Source organism: Phascolarctos cinereus, unplaced genomic scaffold, assembly GCF_003287225.1.
Source record: "Phascolarctos cinereus isolate Bilbo 61053 unplaced genomic scaffold, phaCin_HiC Scaffold_726;HRSCAF=1367, whole genome shotgun sequence".
NCBI classification, from domain to species: Eukaryota; Metazoa; Chordata; class Mammalia; order Diprotodontia; family Phascolarctidae; genus Phascolarctos; species Phascolarctos cinereus.
The window spans coordinates 31,322,263-31,349,402 of NW_027556098.1; the positions used below are offsets into that span (position 1 = coordinate 31,322,263).

At 37.3% G+C, this 27,140-nt stretch overlaps 1 protein-coding gene across 1 annotated transcript in view; it reads left to right on the top strand.

Moving 5' to 3' along the window:
• The window catches only part of GABRB3 (gamma-aminobutyric acid type A receptor subunit beta3), a 248,789-nt gene that overhangs the window by 167,237 nt on the left and 54,412 nt on the right, over nucleotides 1-27,140 (top strand). Inside the window, exon 4 of the mRNA XM_020992951.2 lies at nucleotides 15,213-15,433. Coding sequence (XP_020848610.1) covers nucleotides 15,213-15,433 — 221 coding nt within the window. The remainder of the gene's footprint in view (nucleotides 1-15,212; nucleotides 15,434-27,140) is intronic.

The following is a 27,140-nucleotide window of genomic DNA, read 5'->3' on the forward strand; positions in this document are numbered from 1 at the left end:
ACATCCATCAGAACCGCCCAGTGACTGGGGTCTTAAAGATTTGATCTTGATGGCCTAGGAAGAACAATTTCTGCTTTCTCTCGTCTTAGAACGTCAATTGGGAAACCATGGAGGGCTGAGGTAGCAGCCATCATAGTCAGCTGTAGGCAGAATATTTCATAAGCAGCCATACTCCAAAGTTCCTGAAGATATTTACCCAGCCTGTTCACCACAGCCATTCATCAGACACCCAGAGCTCACAGGGGAGCATATTATGTCTACAACTAATCATTGTCAGCATGAACGAGGCAAGAGCTCAGAAGGCGGTATCCAGGACCCAGGTGTCACTGTCTTTGCAGCAGAATCAACACTGCCCCCTCTTTTGGTGGCTTTTATGCCTAGAACCTCAAGCAACTCATAGCATATATTAATGTCAAAGGCTCTTTCTCAAGGACACTATACAAAGCAAAGAACATAGGGAAAGCCTCCCAGGTAATCAAACTGCCACAATGTACTTTTGTGTCACAAAAATGTCTTCTATCACTCTCTCGCTCTCTGTCTTTTTAAAGCATACAACTCAGTCACCATAGTACAATAAGCTAACCTAAATGTCATTCCATAGGTTCAGTCTCTAACTGTCTTTATATGCTCCCCCTAAAGAGATCCTCAAAGTGTCTTTTTTTAAGGCTGTTTGCAACAACTGCTACTTTTCCACCCCATGAATCAAACTGCCCTGCTTTCTTCATTGTGTTAGTGACACTAATTCTCAAAATATATAAGTGAGGTGGAGCAAATCTATTTGAAGTAAATATTGATTTATAGAACCACATTTCAAATTGGCTAGACAATTGAATTTTCAAGGTGTAGGTGAGTCAAAAGAGAGAATTAAAGATGTGGGTTCCTTGGTTTAAATAATGACATTTAGTGTTCTTGGATTTTCTTGGGGGAGGGGGGAACATAGAAGGAACCACATATGATTTAAGAGGAAAAAGAAACCTCAGTGTCCATTTACTCTAGCCCATACCCAAAATAATTCCATACTATAACATATCTGAGAACTGGCAATGCAGCCTCTGTTCAAGCCACTCAAATGAAGGAAAACTCCCACTCCCACAGGAGTACATTCCACTTTTGGATAGCTCTAATTGTTAGGAAATTGTTTTTTTCCACCTTCTTACACGCCAATAAATACTAAGTTTAAATTATGTCCTCTTGCTCTTCATTCCACCCTCTGTGGCCAAAGAGAACATCTAATCCAAGGATGGGGAACCTGTAGCCTCAAGGCCACATGTGGCCTCCTAGGTCCTCAAGCAGCTCATAGCATATATTAATGCCAAAGGCTTTCCCTCAAGGATGTTGAACAAAGCAAAGAACACAAGGAAAACCTGCAAGGTAATCAGACTGCCTGCACTGGATTTTCATGTACTTTTTGTGGCCCTTTCTTTATTCTGTGAAGTTTGTATTCAGTGAAAGGGCCACACTTTAGGACCTAGAGGCCACATGTGGCCTTGAGGCTGCAGGTTCTCTACCCCTGAAATCCCACTTCTACGTGTCAGTCCTTCAAATTCTCAAAAACTTCTCCCCCACCCCAGTCTTCTCCTCTCTGGGCTAACCATGCCCAGTTCCTTCCTCATATGACATGAACTCCAGACCCTTCTCATCCTAGTGACTTTCCTCTGAATGTTGTCCAGCTTACCATTGTCCCAATAGTTGGAGTCTGGGAGCTGTTGCCTGACTGTTATCAGGAGGTTGCCTAAGGAGGACAGTATAGAAAGATTGTGAAAGTTTCCATCATTATTCAATGTGTATCTGAAATGTTTCTCTCCAGTTGAAGCTTTTGTGGTCAAACAGAATGCATTGTAGTTACCCCAACTGAACATTATGATGCCTAAAATGCATTACTCAAGCCTCTTCTCAGGGATGAAAGGTCATACAGATCAAATCTGCCAAATGTGAAAGAAAAATGGTTTTATTGGGTAGGTGCCAATTGGGTCTCCAGTTGCAGCTCTAATAGTTCTCCCAGGTGCTCAAGCATCTTTAGGAAATTAATGGATTGAAATAGAAGGAGTATAACCTGAACATCAGTAATTGATTTGTGACATTGTGTTCCTAACTTCCCAGTATGTAAGCTCTGCTCTATCATTGCCTTCATAACAATATTTACCAGAAGATGTAATTGGAATATATTTCTGTGATGACTACTAATCTAACTATATCTCTAATTATACTACCTTAAAAATTTCCATTGCATAATGTGACTTTTGAGTGATTATGGATCTCATTTAGGTGGAGATTTCTAGGGTTTTAGATGCAATCAAGCAAATGTCATCCATAGTCGGGGCATCTGGAAGACCTCATAACCTAAGGGGAATCTTTTTTTTTCTTTTTTTTCTCTTTTGAATTTGAAATTGACTGAATATGCCCTATGATGGTGGCAAATTATATCGGTGAGTATAAGTCTTTCTGTTTTATGCCTCACCGGATATGATAATCAAAGAGTAGCTGATCAAAGTTCTCTCTATTACATTTTTAAATGAATTTTGTGTGATTTTGACATATGCTAGGATATACCTTGTTGGAAGAATCTTTGAGGACGAATTTTATTTGGTCTAGCTATCCACATAGAAAAAAAGGAATGGATGAAGAATGACTGGTGTCTAGACATGGAAAAATTAGATCAGGATTGTTCTTCATAGATCTTGCTTTACATTCATCTGCCTTAGATATAACATCTGCTGTGACCCCCCGGCTCTTCCCTACCTGGATCAGCATCCTATGTAAAAGACATGCAGAGATTATCCTCCCCTGTCACTGAGATTTAATCTACTCATTTATGGAACTCCACCCTTGAGCTAGGCTGTCCTTTTTATATGGGCCAGATGAATACAACCTAATTCACTAATTAAACAAGATATAATTGAACATATAAAAATTTAACAAGATAAAAATTGGAGTTAGTATCAGAGGGAAGGCATTAGGAGGGACTTGGGTTTCTGGCAGAAGGTGGGGCTTTAACGGAGACATGACAGCTGATCATGAAGCTAGCCCCTCTCCACTTTTCTGGTATCTTTAACACAGTGGTGAAGATTCACTGCCTCCTGGTTAAAAGGGCAAGAAGAAGTCATTTCAGTCCCTCATGGGTGGTGAGTGGTAAAAATGTTGCCTCCTGCTCTTGGGGTGTGTTGGCCTTCTCAGCATGCAATAATATGATTCAGAGGACTTTGTCTTCTCATGCATAGCTCCATAAAGCTATGCTGCTTGACCCTCAGCCTTTTTGCCCCTTGTATTTTCATCACTGCTAAAGTGACACTAATGCTGGATCATACAGCTACTTCTGCTGTAGGTAAGTATCTCATTGTCTGCAAGCGCCTGTAGGAAGAAATAGCCTTGAGGAAAAGCTCCTGGCTCCTGAGCCATCTCTTCCCGTCTCTCATTTTCCCAGTTGCATTATCCTTCTCTTCTGTTCTCATCACTTCTATTCAAAATCCGTGCTTCTTGCGTCTGGTGACTTCCAAGGTGATGTCGTCTCCTGCTGAAACTTGTACAGAATTCTGGAAACCGTAGTTCCCAAAAAGACAGGGACATGACTCATAATTATGGTATCTAGGTCAAACAACTGGGGTGAAGGTGGGGAAAACAGAAAGATCAGTGAAGAGACTTTCAAAAATGAGTGTCTAAGGGAGAAATTTTGAGACAGAAACTCCTAGAAAGAGGAGCAGGCAAGAGGATACTACAGTCCTGGAAAATCTGGAGGCTGCTATAAAGGTGGTCACACCTGTGGGAGAGAGTAGAGAAAGACCAGGCCTGAGAGGAACATAGCTGTCGTATTAGAGGGCCTCAAGATTTTACCTTTACAGGTTTAAAGAGCCAACCTTTGTTTTCACTGCAGTCAAGGTGCAGTATATAATCATCCTAGGGGAGGATTACAAAGCACAGCAATATGGTGGTATAGGTAGGGGTGAGGGTAGAGAACAATATTTGCTTAGATATCCTCTTCAACTTTGGACAATCTGGGGCAAAGACCCTATCACTCTGCCTTAATATGTCTGCAGAAACAACATGCCACGATCCCAGGTCAGAAACACATTACAAATTAAATATTGCAAATATTTTACTTGGTTATAAAAAAAGACAACCTTACTTCTACTGACTTTTGTTGTTTTTTTTTAATTAATTTTTAAAAATTAGATTGCATAAACTTCTCAAAATAATTCTCTCTCAACAGGAGGGCTATAGCAGAGAACCCAGCACATTAGGAAACTATGTGAGTTTTTTGAAGGAACAAGGTTTGCTTCGAATTTGTAGACATGTACAACCCACAGCTAGGAATACAGTACAGAATGGTTATTTCCTGAAATGATAGTCACTTAACATTATATTGGGAATTCACTATTCAGCAATATTAGATTGCTCCTTTCCATGAACTCCACAAAATATAGCATATTCTCTTTGGCTATTTGGAATATGATGGGTGTGAGGCAGTCTTTGTTAATGGGAGACAATGGAGGACAGTAGAAAGAGCATTAGCTCTTGAGCCAAAGGCATGGTGTTCAAATTTCACCTCCGACAGCCTGTGACCTGTGTAATCTTGGCTAACTCACTGAATTTCGATGAGTTTAATGCTCTAATTGGAGGCTTTATAATACCTCCAGAAGAGCAGAGGACTGAGATTCAGATACCATATCATTCAGAGTTTACTATCTATGTGATTTGGGGCAAATTGCTCACTCTGTTTTCTCATTTGTAAAATGAGAAAGGATATGACTAGATGGTCACTGAGTGCTTTCCACCTGCAGATCTATAATCCTAACCTAGGCATTATTGGAGTGCACTACAAAAGAAGGAGATTTTTTTTTTCACTAGGTTGTTGTGTACCTTGCAATTCACAAAGGGCAAGGCAACAGCTCTTTTTCATGTGTAATGTGTGCCATTAGTGGTTAGGTGGAGGTGAAGGCTCTTCTTGTTTTCAGGAAGTACTGTTTGCACTGAGGTCAAGATTTCAATTTGTAATAAGGTTGGTACACGTTGCATTTGTTCCAGAAAAAAAAGATCTGTCTCTTTAGCAGTATCTATCTATCTATCTATCTATCTATCTATCTTTCTATCTATCTGTCTATCTATCTATCCACCTATCTGTCTGTCTCTCATCTATCTATCTCTATCCATCTCTATCTCTTTATCTTTTTGTTCGTTGCTTTGATCTGAAGTTTCAATGGCATCAAAGTTCCCTATTGAAGAAACATAGGAAAATCCTGAATGTAGATCAGCAACTGCTGAGCTATTTATATTCTTAGAGAAATGCCTAAGGCATTGAGAAATTAAATGAATTGTTTGAAGTCACATCATCTGTATGTGTCTGAAACAGAGACTGAACTCAATTCCTCCTGCCTCCAAGGCCAGTTTTCCATACATTATACCATTTGGCTTCTGTATTTCTTTTTAGATGTTTATTTTTTTTTAAATCCTAAAAGCGACATCAAATGTATAAATACATCTTCAGTCCCTTAAAGTCCATCAGGTCATAGTTCTTTTTCTTAATCCTATCTCATAGTAATTACTCCATATAATGGAAAATAATAGGGGAAGGGTGGGGAGCATAGTAGAATTTTAGAGATGAAAGGGGTGCTAATAAGTATTTATTACAATATACGTCGATCCATAGGTGACAAAATTGAGGCCCCAAAAGACCAAGTGTTCTCTCCAAGTACTAAAGTCTAAAGACTATGGGCCTATAGCCTGAATTAATTTGATACTTATTTATATGATTTAGCGGTTACTGCATTAAGGATCACCTCATAATTTATCAAATAAAAATAGGAAGACCACAGGCAGTATGTTGTAGTAAAGAAAGGAAGATATCAGAAAATACATATTGAATATGAGTCTCAAGGAAGAATTGATACACTAGATTAGAAACGTTCATTTTAAATGCTGGATATCAGTTGCTAGGGTTCCCCAGCATAGCCTTTGTCTCAGCAATGCCTCTGAAGGAAGGCACCACCACCCAGGGATTGTATAAGCTTCTCAGAATAATTTTCCATCAACCCTACCCTGAGAACAACATACCTGCATCATAAACTTGCTGAACCAGATGCAAATGTGGGTATCCTGTGGCTTTCACAGCTGCAGGTAAATACTGAAATTTGGTTTAGAGATTGCATTACTTTCTCAGGACCAAGTTAATTTTTCTTTCTTTATTTACTTGGGAATCTCTCCAGTTACTTAATCACAGAATAATGAGCAATATTTCCACTTTTAAAGAGAATATGTATACACACATATTTCATTTTAATGTGGTAAATACCAGTGGATCCCCAGAAACTTCTTTTTAATATCTTAGCACAATATGTATAAGATTAAATACATAAGAGTTGCTTGAATCCTAGGTATTTGAAAACAACAACAACAGTAACACTAGTCAGTTTTTCAGAAGTTTGGACTTTGAGAGTATGAGCCCTTGAATATTGGGCCTGCAGATTATCTGTTGTTCTATCCTTGCTGCTAGAGAAATAATAATATAGTGTAGTGTAGCTGGACTTGTAAGTAGGAATACCTGGGTCAAGTCCTGCCATTGACACATGATAGTTTATGAGCCTAGACAGTTAACTTTAAATTTTCTATTGTACCAGGCAAGCAACTCTCTAAGTTTCCACAGATTGGTGGAGGAAGTTTCCATACTGGAAATTCCTAGAAAGCAGTCTGTACCAAAAGATTGTGTATCTATACTTGCAGAGCTTTACCCACTTTCCTCCCTCTCCTCAACAGAGGTGGAAACCATGCCTTCATTCTTTCTCCTGGCCCCTGCAATACCTGCCATCAAATCCCTTCCCCCAGAATTTTCCAATTAATGAAACCTCTACCAAGCACCCACATCCCATGAAGCATATGAAAGTCATCAAAACTCAAGGAGGGTAGAGGATGGGGGTGAGTTCTGGACTATGGCTTCAAAGGGAATTGATCGATGTTATTATTGGTAACAGAAGTATGAATAAATAGATCTTTATAGGATGGTCTGAAGTTAAACATTCTTTATAATGTAGTTATTTCTTTTGCTAGAAATATATGCTGAGTTCCATAAAACTATATAGAAATATACTATATATGGTAAATATATTTAATATATTATATATAATTATATAATAAAATAGAACATATATAATATAAAGTATGATATGATATACTTTGAAAATACAATCCATTACTAAATTGATGGTTTCCTCTACATCAGGTTTTATTCATCACTTAACAATGCTGGCTTTGGAGAAGTCAGAGAGACTGGGTCTAAATCCTTCCTAGATCACTACCTGTGTAACTTTGGTCAGGTCACTTAACTCAGTATTCTGATTTTGAATAATTAGGTGGTTATGTTGGATGACCAATGTCCTCTGAGGTCCCTTGCATAGCTCAATCTATAATCCCAATACATTTTTGAAAGTCTTAGTATCTTTTCCTGTCGTATATGGGGAAAGATGCTAGAAAGAACAGGGATAATGCCCTTAAATGGGAAAGAATGGGAATTAAAGAAGCAAAGAATTATAAAATCCTGTAAACTTTAGAGCTAGAAATGGCTTTGGAGACCATTTAGTCCAATGTCTTCATTTAACAAATGAGGAACATGAGTCTCAGAGAGGTCAAGTGAATAATTAACATTTAAATTAATTATGGCCCTGCATAGAGTTCTCTTGTAAAGAAAAATCATTTTCAGCTTAAGAAAATCCCTTGGCTTTGCGTATCACTCTTTGTAATGACTTAGGCTGGCATTCTGTCCTTATTCTTCCCCAATGACTGTGGCCACTTAACCTCAACCTGGAGGTTCAGCCCTACCCTTAACTTGGGGTACAATACAGTTGATTATAAAAATAAGGAGTTATGGATACATAGCTCAGGTGCTTAGCCTTCGGCCAGCAATGATAATTGTTACACCCTGACCTTGAATTCCAATTCTAATCATTAGTCTTTTGCATGTTCCTTATGAAAAGGATTCTACCTTGTACCTACGCCCCAGAAAAATGTCTCTCTGTCTTGTTTCCTCATGTCTGATTCCTAAGTTGGCTCTCCATCCATTATCTCATTTCCACTAGAATTGGGGTCCTACCTTGCTCTATTCAGGAAATATGAAGTAGAAATGGTAGTCTGCCTACAACAAGGTATTTATTGAGAAAGATTGACAGCAATATTATGTAGAACCTTGCAGTGGGAGGAAAGAGAGTCCAATTGTACTAATGGTAAGAGATGTAACAGTGTAGTTACCATTCTACCATCTAATTGGCTCAGTTTTTAAAGCTACTAGTCTAAGAACAAAAAGGCAGAGAGTGCATAGATTTTGAATTTGAAGAGAGATCAAAATATAAAGAGGGCTAGAGATTTAAAAAAAAAAAACTGTGTTGCAAAATGGAGATGAACTGAGCCCTCTGGTGCAAGTTGATCCATGAACTTTCATTAGGATTCAGGTGCCTCCACCCGGGCACAGTCACCCTAGATGGGTAAGTTATTTAGCTCATCCTGAAATGAATACTGATTCTTTAACTTTAGTTTTTCTCCATGAGCTGTTATAAGGCTGAGTCTTATAGTCTCTGAAAAATTGAAGCTGTGAGTCACCCAAAAGGCCATGGAGGGACCTAATGTGGTGTAAATACACTGAAATAAATCACCAACAATGAACTGCACATATAAATCAATTCAACAAGTGTTTCTAAAACATTTGTCTCCATGTTGTCTTCCCATCAGACTGTGAGCTCTTTGAGGGCAGAAAGTGACATTTATATTACTTTTTTATCCCCAGTGTTTAGCACAGTACGTGGCACTTAGTAGACACTTGTCTAACTGATAAAGCTGCAGGAATAAGAAAGAAAGAAAGAAAGAAAGAAAGAAAGAAAGAAAGAAAGAAAGAAAGAAAGAAAGAAAGAAAGAAAGGTATGGAATAGTTGCAGATTTGCACTGGGTGAGGGAGTTCCTTACAGGGAAAGCCCCATTCGAGTGAGATAATAATAGATCTCACACACATATGTATGCATATTTATGCATGCATACATATATGTGTTTATTTTGTGTGTGTGTGTTAGAGACACACAGACAGACAGACCAAGGACATCAATAAAGGCATGTGAGAGGTGCCATTTAAGAAAAGCCTGAATAAAGCCATGGTTTCTAAAAAGTGGTGCTGAGGAAGAATGGCATTCCAGGTATGAAGGAAGAGTCTGAACAGGTATATAAGAGGGAGATGGAATACCTGGTTCAGGGACCAGCAAGTAGGACAGTTTGGCTGGCAATTACAGAGTACATGAAGGAGAATAATGTGAAATACATCTGGAAAAGTAGGCTGGAGCCAGATTATTAATGCACTCTATAAATTATATCATCGCAGAGATCTATAACTGAAAAAGTAGGTCATGTAGTGAAAATGAAGGTCAGCAGATGAATAACCCATGTGCTTCATTGGTACCAAATTTTGTCAAATGATATAAAGATAAGTCTCCAATATATTGGGTGGTCACAGCAGGCCGTGGATAGGAGTTATACAATTAAGCAATCAATAAACATTTTTGTAAGCACTTACTATGTGCTAGGCATTGTGCTAAGTGCTGAGGATATAAACGGAGGCAAAAGACAGTTCTTGCCCTCAAGGATATCTAATGGGAGAGACTACAAACAAACATATACAAATAGACTACATATAGGATAAATAGGAGATAATTAATAGAAGAAAGGCACCCAAATTAAGATGAGTTGGGAAAGACTTCCTGTAGAAGTTGGGATTTTGGTTAAGATTTAAAGAAAGCCAAGGAAGGCAATAGGTAGAGATCAGTAGAGACAACATTCCAGGCATAGGGGACAGACAGAGAAAATGCCCTGAGCCAAGAGATAGAGAATCTTGTGGGTAGAACAGCAATGGGGCCAGTATCAGAGAATCAAAGAGTACACAGGATAGGAAGGTGTGGCTGAGTTGTAACATAAACCACTGCACAGAGTACACATTTATGAGGACACAAACTTATCAAAAAATTATATTAAAATAAATACCAAAGGTATCCATGGAGGAAAAGGAATTTTTGCTTATGCCTTTACTTCTGTCACAAATTCCACCCCTAATTGTCAAAATCCTAGCCATTTGTGAAAATCCAGCTCAAATATCAACTGTATTCTGAAGCAATCATTTTCAATTATTACCATTACAACCTTTAATAATAATAGCTTATGTATCTATAGCATCTCATTCTATATCACTTTTTATTATAGTTATTTTAGTATGTTGTACTTCTCCCATTAGATTAAAAATTCCTGCTGGTCCCAGACCATGACATTCATCTTCTTCCTCCTTGTAGCTTCTAGCACACGATAAACAATCAAAGAATACACGTTGAATAACTTAGCCAAGAAAGACACTGTGGCATAGAGGATAATTAACTTGCCTTGGAACCAGGAACACCTGAGTTCAAGTCTTGCCTATGGCATGTACAAGTTATGTGACCCCAAGTCATTCACTTAACCTCTCTCTCTTTCAATGCTCTAGGTCAGTGGTGTCAAATTCAGGTAGAAATGGGAGCCAATAAGGATCCCTGAGGGCCACCTATGGACTTAGAAAACCATATAATTTTATATCATTCTTTTTTATTAGTATATCAATACATTAAAATCAGATGGGAGCTACATTTTCATCTGGTGTAGACCACATTCAAGAGTGTTATGGTTCTGATGCCCATGTTTGACACCTCTGTTCTAGGCAACTCTCTAAAACAATTAATTTGCAGAGAAAATGAAAATAGCACATTGATGAAGAGGGGTTTCCTCCTCTAGACTAATGTATATTAGTAAAATCACAACTCCAGTCCTTATCCCACCCCCTAAATTAAGACGAAACCATAGAATATGAGTTGGGGGTAAGGGGAGGGAGATGCCAGTATGGTAAGGGTAGTTAGATCTGATTCATTTTGGTGCTTAATATTGGTAATATTATAGGGTCTGTAAATAACTACAGGCTGATAGAGGTTGGAAGGCTGCCTGCAAATGTTGTAGAAGGTTCATTCCAGTATCTTTGCCAAGAAAACCCCAAGTGGTGTCAGGAACAGTCGGACACAACTGAAATGACTGAATAACAAGAAGATGGAAATGAATCCTCGCAGAGCCATAGCTAGCAAATCTAGTACCTGAAGAAAGTGGTGTGGGGGGTGAGGGTGCAGGGCTAGATCTTGAGAAGAAACTTCCTAGTGATCAAGTTTCTAGGGAAAATGAGAAACCATATGTATATGTTAATTGAAAAAATAGAATACAGGTCAAATGACCCTATTCATTGTATCTTAGGAATTGTATTCCCATTTCTTATTTACCTGTGCTTTCTCTAACATTACCTGTCTGTCTCATCTTCCTTCGCTTCACACAAATATCTTTCCTATAGAATTAATCCTTTTCAGAATTTCCCAATTACTTCAAGTAGTAGATTAGGATAAATTAGTTTCTAATGAAGTGCAAAGTCATGTTTTAATTTTGGTACCACAACTAACTAGTAACTCTAGCCTAAAGCTAGGCTGGGAGTGTAAGATTCTAAAATTTTATTTGAAAGACTAGTGGCAAGAAACCTCAGGAACAGTTGTCATATTCCTAAGACTCCAGATTGAAGATGAGTATGGTGGGAAGATAGAAAGCACATTGTACTTTTTTCAACATTGAAAAGGATTACCTGAGACCAGCCACCAAGATGCTGAGATCTATTTGAAAATGAATCAAATATATATTGAAAAAGAAAGACTAAATTCAGCTTGGTTATGAGGATCAGGTTTCTCATAAATTCTCCCCCTTGATATTTACAAAAAGAAATGATTAAATCTTGCATTTACTAGTACTGTTTACTAATATTGTTCGTGTATTTCTTGTCTTAATATATGATGCTTCATCCTTCAATTATTCTGTGACCTCATGGATGTTGGGGCCATTGCAAAGATCAGGGCAGATGGCAACCTACTTGTGACTTCTCATCCTGTGTGATTCTTATCCATGCTTTTTCATCAATCCTCCACCAAGGATGCACTCAGTATGTTCTATGCTGTACCCTAAGTATTTTTTTTTTTTACATTTCCAAAATACTAATGGAGCACTCAGGTTGTTTACGTGAATAGATATGACAAAAGTAAGGAAAAAGGAGATGACATATATATAATATATATATATAATGTATTTTTATAAGGACTTATCCTTGTTTATAGATCTGCAATGATTCCTTACTGAATCAAATCTAAATTTAATATATGGCTTTTGGTGTCTTCCATAATCTGCCCCGGCCTACCTGTCCAAATGTAGCAGCATGGAATGATAGGTGGAACTCTAGTCTCCAGTAAGAAGGCCTGCGGTTGGAGTCCCGAACGTGTAATTTACAAGCTGTACCTCGGTAACCTGAGACTCCATAGGTAGCCTCATCTATTAAAATGGAGGCAGTCATGCTTGTACGGCTGACTTCGTAGAATCGTTCTGGGAATTGAGTGAAATAGTACATGTGGCTTCCTTTGTAAGCCACTCTAATTATTTTCCACTATTTCCAAAAAACACGAGATCCATGGTAATCTGTCGGGTCATATCCTGTAAAAATATCACGGTCATCCCTGTGTACAGAGTATAGCATATGTTTCTTTTTTTGGGTTCAGCATTTTTTTTTTGCTCATCTTTCAAGGCCCTACTCAAGCCCACCATCTTCCATAAAGCTATTCCTAACCATTCCTCCTCTAATTTCCACCAGTTTTAGCACACATACATACATGTGCATATATGTACATATACATATTCCTTTGTATTCTTTACTGTTTCACATGAGCATGTGGTGTATTCCCCCATATTAACTAGTAAAGTGCTAAGCCATTTAAATATGGTTCATACATACATATCATATGTATTCGTTTTTCTTGCCAATTGTGCTTTTTAGTGTTTTGGTTTTGTCCATATCTATGATTTCACCAGCATGAGGAAATCCCAGTGTGGAAACTCCCTGTACTGATACTATTGATACTATTGTAAGCTCTCCTCTAACTCAAAGCCTTACAGAGTTACCTGAGACAGTGAGAAGTTGAGTGACTTACCCATGGTCACACAACTAGTATGTCTCAGAGGCAGGACTCAAACCCTGATCATCTCAACTTGAAGGCGAGCCCTCTATCCATTAGACCACACTGCCTCTCACATTCTTGGAGAATAAGAATTCTTTGTTTTTAAATTCCTTATGGTTCAGAACAGTGCTGTAGGTACTTGATATACACTTGATTCAGTCATAGGGAACAGATACTGAGAAGTTCAAGGATCAAGATTAATCATTTTTCTTACACAATTCAAGAAGTCGTTTTATCTCCTTTGACTTTGCTTAAGCTCAGATCTTTAATTGTGACACTCAAAATCCTTCCTGACTTAATTATTATTAAGAGGTAGTTTAAATCCTGCCTCTAACCATGTTAATGGTATAAACTTGGGCAATTTCTGTGTCCTGAGCCTTGGTCTTCTCATTTGTAAAATGGCAAAAAAAAAAAATTAATACTTATAATAACTATATTAGAAAGTTGTGAGGAAAGAACTTTGTAAGCTTTAAAGTGGTCAATAACATTGAGTTAATATGTGCTATTGGACATGTAATTGGGGGAAAATGAAATATTAAACTGAAAAATATGGGATATTGGTAAAACAATGGGATGGATTCTACTTTTGTATAGATTTTGATCTCCCCTTGTTCTATTTTTTTCTTACTCTATTAAAAAAAAATCTCAGCAGATGGTCTTATACATGGGGCTCTTTCTGAAGTGCCCCAAAATCTTTTCTCTGTGGAGGCCCCTTTTGACCACACAGCTGAATTTGGATACATAGAGGCATGCATGCGCACACACACACACACACACACACACACACACACACACACACACACACTGCCTTCTCAGGTCTTCCTTTGCCATCAGCTCATTTCTTTTGATCCTCCACTTACAATGATGTAACCTGACTTGAAAACAACACAGATGCCATATGGGAAGACAGGAGGCAAGTAGCTAACAGAAGATGGGAGAAATAGGGAGAATTAAATGGAAAAATCTCAAAGTAATGCTGTATTTGAGGAAAGGGATTGCATTTATAGCTTCCACAGAAGAGTGAAAAAGACGAAAAGTGTTTGAATTGAAGTAAGGGAGAAGTCAGGTAGATAAAAGTTTGTCTGATTTGTATGGTTTAATACTATGTCTGCCTGAATGTAGGGGTAGGTCCAAAGGGACACTTTAAGTTCCTTCCCAGTTCTGCGATTTTACCATTGCTTTCTATGATCTTTATGTTCACACTCTTATTTTTGAAATGGCTATTTGTCTAGTCAAATATTTATTTAGTTAGACAGAGGATTTATGCACCTGGAAAACACCTATTAAAAATTGACATTGAAGTAATAAGTGGTAGTAGATTGCACCTACTATTAGTTTTTACTTTGTCCAATAAGATTTTTGTTTGTTTTTTAATTACAATTTCCTTTAACATTGTTTTGAAATTTTGTAATGATCTATAACAACGGTGATGTGTTTTGTATCATCCTCCATCTATTTCTTTTTTATATTTTAATTTAAAATTTTCAATTAAAAATTTAGTTACTCTCCTATGTTGCCTCACTCTCCAAGTTGAGAGGAAAAATGAAACTCTTGTAATAATTATGTATAATCAAGCAAAACAAATTCTCCCATTTGCCATGTTCAAAATATATATATATGTCTCAAGCTGTACCGCTTTGTCAAGAGGTGGGTAGGCTGTTTCACCAAAGGTCCTCTAGCATGGTAGATGATCATTTCATTGATTAGAGTTCTTAAGACTTTTGAAATTTTTTTTATTAATAATGTTGTTATATAAATTGTTTTCCTGGTTCTGCTCACTTTTTTACTCTGCATCAATTCATACAAATCTTCCCAAGTTTATCTAAAACTATTCCCTTCATATTTTCTTTTAGCATAATAATATTCCATCACATTCATATATCAAACTTTGTTCAGCCATTCCTCAATTGGTGGACATCCTCTTAGTTTCCAGGTCTTTGCCACACCCAAAAGAACTGCCAGTACACTTTTTTGTACATTTGGGTCTTTGTCCCTCTTTTTCTTTATTTTTTTCCAACAGTCATTTTAAATGACCATAATGTGCATTCACTGCAATGTTGATTTACCTTTAAAATAACTAAAAATGTAGACAAACATGCTCTTAATTAAAGACTAATTAAAGTTTTTTTTTCCTTTTTATTTCAGGATTATACCTTGACCATGTATTTTCAGCAGTACTGGAGAGATAAGAGGTTGGCCTATGCTGGGATCCCTCTGAACCTCACACTTGACAACCGAGTGGCTGATCAGCTGTGGGTCCCAGACACGTATTTTTTAAATGACAAGAAATCATTTGTGCATGGAGTGACAGTGAAAAACCGAATGATCCGCCTTCACCCTGATGGAACTGTATTATATGGACTCAGGTCTGTCTGCCATTGATTAGGATGGCTTTTTCACACTGTTATTGTTCTCTTTAATAAGGTTGTCCTCAATGGGGTAAGTGAAGAGAAAGAGATTTTTCAGACAAAAATTAAGAAACTTCCATTAAGCATATCTATTAAAATAGTTTTTATACAAATTCAAAACTTTGGATATGATAGTTACCACTATTAACAGGTACAGTGACTGAAAAACAACTGTCTTTTGGTTAATTTTATTCAAGTTACTTTATCAGGAAAATCATAATCCTTCTGGCCTGAGTTTCCATAACATAACCTCGAAATTTTCTCATCAGTGTTCTTGCTCTGTTACTTCCAAAAACTGTGAGTCCTTAATGCTGCCTCTAAAAGATTATTCTTTGAATTTCTATGTGAATAGCCAAGTTATTGGGTTTCGTGTACAGACAAGTTTATATTATTTTCTTCTTTCTTTACAGTCTATAAATCTGTCAAAGGGCAAAAACTAATCTAAGATAGCTAGTTATTTGGAGGAGGAGATGAGTGAGAATAGAACCCAGATTTATTATTTTATCAGTGTATGGAACTCTTTGGAGAACTCCCTTTATGAATGGCATTCAGCATTCTTCTGTATGTAGAGACTTAGTTACCTGAAGGTGCTGAAAGATTGTGTCTTGCTTATAAGCAGACAGATGGCATTTATCAGACACAAGATTTGAACCCAGGTTTTCTAAAGCTAGTTCTCTATGCCATGTTACCTTTATAATCAGTTGATATTGCTTTCTAATATCCATCTAGTATATCTTTAATGAGCCTTCCCAGGCCTTTCTATTGATTGTGGTTTAAGATTAACTTTTCTTTTATATATTTCCACAAAGGTGACTCTTTGATTTCTTTAACTAAAAATCTTTCCAGAGGATTGTTGTTACATGCCCAAGTGGAGTTTTCTGTGAACATCACTTTAAAAGTTTATAAGTTCAAAACCTTTTGGGGAAAAAAAAAACTTAAAAAAGATTGGGGAAGCTAGGTGGCACAGTGAATAGAGTTCTGGCCTTGGAGTCAGGAGGACCTGAGTTCAAATTCAACCTCAGACACTTAACACTTACTAGCTGTGTGACCCTGGGCAAGTCACTTGTCCCCGATTGCCTAAGCCAAAAAAAAAATCAATTAAAACCTTTTGGGAAGTCACTCTAGAGCTAAGAATCAATATAGTGAATATATGAAACTCTATTAATATTTATTATTGTTATTAAAGGTTAACTATGTACAGGTTTGTTAACTTTACTTTTGAGGAGGAAAAGACACAATATGATTTCGGTATTTTCACCTTGAGTAGTAGACTAAGATGGCCACCCATTAGAATTTCCTTGTATGGAGATATGTAAGAAATGTAGTCTGGTGGTGACATTACCATTATGCAATGTATGGTAGAAAGTGCACTGAACTTGAAGTCAGTAAACTTAGATTCTGATCCTGGCTCTGATATATACTACCTGTAGGATCTTTGACAATTCACTTAACTAGCACTTAGCACAGTGAAGTCTAGCACATAGAAGTCATTTAATAATAATATGTTTTATATGGATCTTGTGGATACAGTAGAAAGATATGCGTCAGATGATAGACTATATATAGAGAGAAACAGATACAGATATATGTGTGTACATATACATATATACATATATATGTATATGTATATATGTATATATATATAATATATATATATATATATATATATATATATAAAGAGACAGACAGACAGACACAGAGAGACAGAGAGAGAGATGGAGAGAGACTGAGATACTTTTGGAACTATGCTAAAAGCCATCTGAGATGCAATCTTCCCTGAACATGGAGGTGAACTCAACTTACAGGCAGGTAGATGAATCTACGTTCCATTGCTCTTGATGGTTAGCCTAAATAAAAACATGGAAAACCAAATGGTTGCTAAAATGGAGTAGAGCCTTTGGAATCTGGTTTCCTGGATGAGGCATCAATTCATCATTTCTGGGTTTTTTGATAAACATTTCATTTTAATATAAAACCAGCTAAAAAGTAATGCTGGCCAGAACTAATCCCAATTTAACTTATGAACAGACTTGTTGATTCTCTAAATTGTGAAAGCTGTTCAGGTCCTGACTGAATGTCATTCTTTCTTAAAGTAGCATGGCCATTCTTCAAAAATTGCCAGCGGTTTCCCCTTCCCTCTAGGTAGCAAAATTATACACCACCCCAGGTGTTGTACTGGAACATGGTTGTTGGCCCAAGCTGGTTGTTGCCTTAATCTTTAATAAGAAAGTCTCTGATTTGGAGGTTCCTATTTACATAGTAAGTATGAGTTAGATGCCATACTATGGCAGGAAATCTGTAACAGTATCTTCAGAATCATCCATTTGTTCATAAAGAGGGCTAAAGGGAGCTGTCTAAACCTATGTGGATCACTGGTGTGAATGGCTATCAATCAGGAATGTCATCAATCAAATATGTCATCTGAGTAAGCAAGGTGATGGCTAACCAGAACTGCTTCATGTAGAGGTGCCTGGGAAGTATGATCTAGAAACTATAGGATGTGGTGGCTTCAGGGAGAAGTGGAGCAAATCAGATCTGAAACCAAGGGTAAAAGGAAGTGATGACAATATACTGGGTTAATGTACCAAAGAAGTTCAATCTGTGAGAAAAATTGGAATAAGTAGCACAGAGAGTTGAGGTTAAATGATGTTAAGATGTTCTGTCAAAGCACCAAAGAAGTTCCAACTCCTAGGAGGCAAAGGAAGTAAATGAAATACAGGAAATAATGGAGTTAAAGCCACCTAATTTGTATTAATGCCTCTTTCTCAAATGAATGAGTTGAGCTGCTCCTATAACCAATCTTGGGTTTTCTCAGTCTCTTGGCCTTGGTCCTTCTGCAAGGATGTGCCTGCACAGCTGTGAGCACTATTGTTATTTTCCGTGTTATAGCTATATGGATCTATCATCCCTTTATTTTTAAAAATAGCTCTTTGGATAGTACGCTCTCCATATGTGAGTATCCTTGAAAAGAAGATTTCTCAACCACTACATATATATATGTGAAAATTGTGACTATTGCAAATGGTCACAAATTAGTTTGTGTAAGTTCTTCCAGAATCAGTCAATTGATCAATCAATAAACATTTATTAAACACCTATTATTTTCCAAGTACTATGCTAAGCACTGGAGATATAAAAAGAGACAAAGCAGTCCCTGCTGTCAAGGAGCTTACAGCCTAAAGGTGGAGACAACATGTAAACAAATATGTATAAACAAGTTATATACAGAATAAATAGGAGAAAATTAATGATGAGAATGCACTAGAATTAAGAGAAGTTGGGGAAGAATCCCTCTATATACACAACTCTGTCTCTTTGCCTCCAAAGTTATTATATCAATTTTATACAATAGTAATAGTAATACCTTAGACACTCAACATTTCCACAGCACTTTGCCATTACTAAGCACTTTATATAATATAATAAGACTGCAAAAGTTTATTCTCTTTGACTATACTGTAAGTCTAGTGTGGAATAGTAGACAGTGTTCTTGCCTCACGAGCAGTTGACTCAATTTTGATTCTCAATTAAAGAATGAATATTGAAAAGTGAAAGGGGCAGCTAGGTAGTGCAGTGGATACAGCCTTGGAGTCAGAGGAGGACCTCCTTTCAAATCCAGCCTCAGATACTTGACACTTACTAGCTGTGTGACCCTGGGCAAATCACTTAACCCTGATTGCCTCACCAAAAAGAAAAAAAAAAGAAAGAAAAGAAAAAACAAAAATGAAGAGAGCAGTGGGAAAAGTTAGAGATAAGAAGAAAGGACATGGGTTAATTTGAAACAGTCAAAAGAAGGTGTTATTTGAGGAGATCCTAGGTAAGCTTCAGGATTGTATTGCCATGAGAGAAAGAAAACAATAAAAAAAATAACAATCAGTGGTTTTGGGCTTGGATAGAGGGGAAAAGTCAAAGACTAGCAGTCACTGGAAAAACAATTTAATTAGAAGAATTTATAGTATTTTGAACACATGCTAGCATGAACATCCATTAGTAATTACCAAAGCATCATTCATAATCACTTAGGAAATGCTTTATGTGTAGGATAGCTAGACTTCAGAAAAATATGTAACAAAGCTCTTTTAATTCTTATGGAAAAGATGAAGATATAAGCTAGATTAATCAATTAATAAGCTTTGATGAAGCACTTAATATGTTTCAGGAACTATGCCAAGTGTTGTGGGCATAATTTTTTTTAATATCCCTGCCCTGAAGGAGTTTCTATTCTAACTTAAATATTTATGTACATAAATGGCTACTTACAATATACATAGAATTGATGAAGTGACTTTAGCAGGAGAGTGACTAGTAGCTGGGGGACTAGGAAAGGCCACCTGCAGAAGGTGGCACTTGGGGTAACTCTTGAAAGAAGCCAGGGATTCTAAAATGTGAAGGTGATAAGGGAGAGCTCTGGCAAAATGAGGACCAACCATCCACGGAGACCTGAAATGGAGAATTTTATGTGAATAACAGCAAGGAATGCATTATGGCTAAACTGTAGAGTATTCCAGAGGAGTAATATGTTAAAAGACTGATAAGTAGACCACAATTTGTGAAGAGCTTTAAATGCTAAAGAAATGTGTTTCTATTTAGTCCTAAAGGAAACAGGGAGCTATTAAAGTTTATTGAGGTGGAGGTGGGGTATGTAAAATAGTATTTAAGAAAATCACTTTAATGTCTTAAGCATGACTTGGAGAGAGGAAAGACTTGAAATAGGGCTTTTAATTAGAAATATGTCATTGCCCAAATAAGAGGGGCTGAAGAATTGAAACAGGTTTGTGTCTGCTTGACTGGAAAGAAAGAGTCCTATTTGAGAGATGCTGTGGAGAAAGGGATGACAAGATTTGGCAGCTGATGGTACAAGTGGGCTGAATGAAAGTGGGGACAAAATGTTGGCACAAAATTTGTGAACCTGGATAACTGGAAGGATAGTTGTTTCCTTAACAGTAATAAGGAAGCTAGAGAAAAGGGGTAGGTTTTGGGGGAAAGGTAATGATTTGTTTTGGACATGTTTGGGTTTATGTGCTGTTGCAGTGTCCAATTCAAAATAAACAACATAGTTGGTGATGTAGGAGAGGAGCACAGAAAATAGATGGGGGTGGATATATATAAATCTGGGAGTTATCAGTATAAAGATGATCACTGAAATCCATGGCAGTGCTGTGATCACCAAGTGACAGAGAAAAAAAGGAAGGGACCGCAGGACAGGGTCTTGGAAAGCACCCGCTGTGAATGGGTGAGAGAAGGATGAATATTAGCAAAAGAGGCTGAAAAAAGAGCAGCAAGACAGAAGGAAAAGAGCCAACAGAATTCAGGGGGGAGGGAGGAAAGGGAAGGAAAAAAAGATAGTTACATGATAACTTTATTATATATTTAAAAGGAATAGTAAATTGTACATAATAGATTTGTAGTTTCATGTGCAATCATCTTTTTTTTATTCTACTGTGTTATAGAAATGCTTGTTTTATTTCATAAATTAAATAAATAAAATTTTAAAAATTAAAAATGAAATTAAAAAAGAAAAACCAGAGAGAAGAGAATATTCAGGAGGAAAAGTAGACAATAGAGGCAAAAACTTTAGAAGACTGAAGAAGGATAAGCTAGGTTTAGCATTGAAGAGATCATTGGTAGCAACTAGGTAAATTAGGAAGTGATTGACTGACTGGCACACAGATAGACTTCAATGTATCAAGTTCAACCTGGAATGATTTCTCTAGTGCAATATGTATTTGTCTTTGTGCTAATTAATATTTTTATAAGTAATTTGTATAAAATCATACTTAGGAGAATTGTACATAGCACAAAACTGGAGAAGATAGCTAGTGTATTGAACAACAGGTTGAGCCCAATACAAAGATACTCAAAGGCTAGAATAATGGGTCAAAGCCAAAAGAAGACATTTAATAAAAGAAAAAGCAAGGTTTTGCATTTGGGTTCAAAAATTCAACTCCTTCACTTGAGGTCTTAAAACAGAGCCTGTGTAACCAAATAAAAGGACTGTTGTCAATATGGTTTCTACTGAGGTATTGATTAAACCAGATGACTACGGAGGGCCATTCTGATTCTGGGAGTCTGTGAATACATTTAACATAATGTACAAATTTAGTGAATTTTTGATTTGCTTCTTTCAGAAAGAGCTGCTCACCTCTAAATTCTGCATACCTGGTCCTGATGCTATTGTTTCTTAGCCATTCACAGCTGTGCCCCATATTGTGACTTTTCAAGATATTTATTTAACTTGTCTCTGATTTTCTTAATCCAAATCAATCCCATAAGGCAGCAGTATTAAACTCAAAAACAGGGGTGACTAAGTCATGCGTAAGAATTCCAGCAGACTGAACATTGACAGTGTTAAAATGTAATATTATCTATATATCATTGTATGAAATATTTCCCAATTACAGTTTAATCTCTTTCTGGTCACTCAGGAGTGATGCAGACCTATGGGAACAATATGTTTAATGTTTCTGCCTTAAGGGACCTAAGGTTTCCATTCTTCCTTATGGGTCCTGTCCAGCAGAACGATATTGCAGGAGGTAGCATGTCTCTGGTGATGGATTGGTTGTATCCTGGGGCATTGCTAGGGAATCATTCAGCATTTAATGTGAAAGTGGTCTCTTATTCAAACTTTCTTAGATCATTTTGCCTGGATCACATTCTTACTTCTATCAAACTTATTTTTGTTCATATCATTTCCTTCCACCCCTTCATTAGACTGTAAGGTACACTGATGACAGAGGCTGTATTTTTTTTTTCTCCTAAGTATCCTGAGAATTTAGCTCATAATAGATGTGTAATATTTTTAATTGAACCAGAGTACCAAGATACCACTGAAATGACTGAAGAGGTCATGCACAGAGTTGGTGGAAGAGATACAACTGGGCATAGTGATAGCTCCATTTGGGTCTTTATTTTTATGTAACTTTGATGCTTGCTAGCCCTTCAAAAATCAAGCCAACCATCCACAAAAAATTACTGAGTAGACCTTCCTTCCAACTTCTACGCTTCAGCCAAGCATCTCATCTTTGTATATTCTGTTTCTAAGACAAGAACATTGATGATGGCTTTCACGTAGGTGTTGATAATAAATGGCAGGTAATTTGTGGCTGTGGATCTAGTTTCCCTGGTACAGGATGGTACATTACCTCACACTTGTTCTAGCTAATTGATGTTTTGCAGCACTCTGATGATAACACCAAATGATTGATTAGTTGTTCATTGACCTAAGACCTTGATTGTTAGACTGCAAGGAACCCTGGATATGATCTGGTCTAGAAATTCAGTGACTTGCTGAAAGTCATACAAATAGATAGTTGTGCAACTGGGACTCTTTCTACTATAACATACCACTCCTTAGATATGTTACGTGAATGTACAAGTTATTGTCACAAAATATATTTTGAAATCTCCTTGAGGTTTTTGAAATGAATCTCATAGAATAAAGGGCTAGGAACTTGATCTAATATGAGCACTAACATTTCCTGAGTATAGGGATAGAGGTAGAACCTGTGATTTCATTGACATTAGGAAATCTTGTATCTGGATAGTCTAGCTAATAAAACAGGTCAGCACTTTCTCTACAACCTGTTTTTGAGAGCTGCCCAGATCAGTGTTGTCAGATTCATAAAGAAATGGACCACTAAACCTGCAAGCTGCATATTGACTTAGAGAACCACATATTAACATTATTTGTGCTCTATTGTATTTTTATTTTGTTAAATCTTTCTCAATTATATTTTAATCTGGATAAGGCCACACCAAGGAGTGTTACAGGCTGTAGCCTAACAGGCTGCATGTTTGACATCTCTGGCCTAGACAGATCACTTAGAGGTTAAGTTATTTCCCCATATTCTCACAGCCACTATGTATCAGAGGTGAGTTCTGAACCCAGGTCTTCTTGATTCCAAGGCCAATTCTCCAGCTACACCAGTGCTATACAAGTATGGATCCACAGAATAATTAAACAGATAAAATTAGGGTATTCTACAAGCCTGTTTCACTTAGTAGGTGATGGAGAATGTAGCAATAACAATAACTCTTATATAGTACTTTACTATTTATAAAATGTGTTTCTTATAATCTTGTAAATTAGTTGGTATTATTCTCTAGCAGAATATAAGTTCCTGAAGGTAGGCACTGTATTTTTTTTTTAATTTTGCTTCCAGAGTGCCTAGCACAGTGCTTAGAACTTAATGGACACAATAAATACTTACTGATTAGAATTGAGCAATACACCAGAATTCCTCACAAATTTTTGAAAGGAATCTGGTTTTACTGGTACAATATTGATTTTTGCCTTGTGTGTGGATATTAATGAACATGTCCCAAGATAAATCTATCTCCCCTTAATTCTACTTTCTTAGAATAAATACCTAAAGTAACTTTTCCCGCTATGGTTAATGAACTTCACATCTTTGGAATTGTTCTTTTGGGGGTTGGATTTAAATCTAGGCAGTGGCATTACATTGCTATTGCTTTGGTCCTGGGGATAGCCTATGAAATATCAAGTGAGTTACCTTAATTAGGTTTTACACACACACACATGCACACACACACACACACACACACACGTATGGATGTATGGGTGCATGTGTGTGTGTGTGTGTGTGTGTGTGTGTGTGTGTGTGTGTAGACAGAGAGAAAGAGAGAAGGAGAGAGAGAGAGAAAGGAAGGACCGTGTACTCATTGATGCTCCCCTGGAGTCCTCCACAAAGCCCTGCAGTATGTGGGCCCACTGGAGGGAAGGAGAAGGTCTGCAGAACAGAACCAGCTTTATACACACACTCATACACACACACGTGTATCTACACACACACACACACACACACACACACACACATATATATACACACACACATACATATATAATATATATATGTATATATTACATTGTGTACTTTGTAAATCAGTGCAGTTCCTCTTGTTAATCATTTTTTCCATCATCAACCATTGAGCCAGTATGCTAATATAAGAATACTATGATTTTGTTACTATTTTGGTGATGAAAACATGACTAAATGTTATTTTTATTTACCCTTTCTGATAGTGTTATTTGCTATATTTTTATACCACGACCATTGGCAAATCCATTGCTCAGAAAGCTCCTGAAGAGGTACTGTTGTATAGTGGATATAGTGCTGGAGGTAGAGAGTCAGAAAGACTTGAGGTCCAGTCCCAACTCAGAAACCAGTAAAACTAGTTGTGTGACTGTGGACAAGTCATTTAACCTCAGTTTACTTCTCTGTAAAATAAGGGAATTTAACTTTATCACCTCTAAAGTACTACCTCTAAATCTGTGAGATATCCCTTCAAGGCTTGGGGGCACCTAGAGGCTGAATGAAGTCACATTGTTTGTTACTTGTTGAATATATTATGGAAGAATGACAACAGAACTCTACAAGACCAGGCCAGGCATGGTGGCACATGCTCATTATCCCTGGGATTGGGGAGGTTGAGGCTGCTGGATGGCTTTAGCTTGTAAGTCCTGAGCTATAGTGTGTTAAGGCAATAAGGTGCCTGAAGAACATCTAGGCCCAATATGGTGAGCCCTAGAGGTGGGGGGGGGGTGACCATGCTTCTAGGAAGGGGTGACCTACCACAGGTGGGAAACAGAAAGGCTGAGCTCCCTTTGCTGATCAGCATGGATTTGGGTCCATGGGTAGCTTCTATTCTTCCCTTCTGGGTAAGGTAGAGAAATCAAGTAAAAAAAAAAAAGAACTTTATAAGACCTCAGAAAATATTATTATATGTCATACCTACCTGTTCCTTTTAACCCTTTAAAATTTACAGGAGTTAGCCATTTCTTAAAGGATTTAGAGATGGAAGGGGCCTCAGAGATCATCTAATTCAGGAATTCACTTCAGGAATTAAGAAACTGAGGCCAAGTGAAAAGTGAACAGCTAATTAGTGAGGAAAATATTAAAGGTTTAGTACATAAATGTTTCTGGTTGGCCTGGGTTTAAATGGAAAAAATGAGCAAATAGTTTTGTCAGAGGAAAACTGGCGTCCAGTCAATTGCTTCTTTTTTATCTTTCCAAAGATAGCAGGACCCTTCTCATTGCCAGAGAAGTGAAGATATGATTTCCTTTATAAGCCACAGTTGACTCAAAGATGCTTTTTTAGATGCTAACAAAAAAGGAGACTAGACTAGACAGATATGGGTCTATCTCATGCTTTTTGTCGTACTCTAGTAGGGGTGCCAATGACCAGAAGAGTAGGTGGCAAGCAGAAGATAAAGAAGAAGGCTGTAGACCCACATCTTGTAGATAGCCTCTAAACAAGTAAAATCTTTCTGTAGTCACAACACTTGATTTGTCAGTACATTCCCCAAAAAAGTATAACAGGAAAACAGCAAGGAACTTTTACTTGGCAGCTGGTTAGGACGTGGTTTTTTTTCTGCTGTTACTTCTCTTTTTGGGGGGAGGTGGCACAGGTGAGGGAAGGGTTTGGGTGAGAGTAGAGTTTAGAACTGTGACTTCATGTGTATAGTAAAATCCCTTCTAGAGATATCATTGGAAGTTAATTTGCCACTATAATAAGTTGACTAGGGCATTGAAAATCTTAAGTAATTTGCCCGTTGTCTCATAGTTAGCAATATTCAGAAGTGAAACTTGAACTCAGCTTTTCCTGACTCCAAGGCAGGTCTTATAGCCACTGAACAACGATGCCTCTCTTTCCCTTTTATAAATGACTTTTTATTCCTCAATTAATTTTTGGTCAAAGGATATGAACAGGCAATTCTCAGATGAAGAAATTAAAGCCATCTATAGTCATATTAAAAAATGCTCTAAATCACTATTGATTAGAGAAATGCAAATCACAACAGCTCTGAAGTACCACATCACACCTATCAGATTGGCTATCATGACAAACAGGAAAATGATCAATGTTGGAGATGTGGGAAAATTGGAACACTAATGCATTGTTGGTGGAGTTGTAGAATGATCCAACCATTATGGAGAGCAATTTGGAACTATGCCCAAAGGGCTATAAAAATGTGCATACCCTTTGACCTAGGAATAGCACTTGTAGGGCTGTATCTCAAAGAGATCATACAAATGGGAAAAGAGCCCACATGTACAAAAATATTCATAGCAGCTCTTTTTGTGATGGCAAAGAATTAGAAATTGAGAGGATGCCCATCAATTGGGGAATGGCTAAACAAGATGCGGCATATGAATGTAATGGAATACTATTGTTCTATAAGAAATGATGCGCAGGCAGATTTCAGAAAAACCTGGAAAGACTTGTATGGACTGATGCTGAGTGAAGTGAGCAGAACCAGGAGAACATTGTACACAGTAACAGCCACATTGTGTGATGACTAATATTGATAGACTTATCCCTTCTCACCAATGCAAGGATCTAAGACATCTCCAAAGGCCTCATGATGGAAAATACTATCCACATCCAAAGAAAGAACTATGGAGTTTGAATACAGATCGAAGCATTCCATTTGCTATTTTTTTTATTCTGTTGTGCTTCATTTCCTCTTTCTGGTAGTTCCTCCTACTGGTTCCAATTGTTCCTTACAGCATCACTAGTGTGAAAATAATTTAATAGGAATATGTAGGTATAGCCTACATCAGATTGTGTGCCGTCTTGGGGAGGGACGCTGGGAAGGAGAGGGAGAAAAATTTAAAACTCAAAAGCTTATGGAAGTGATTGT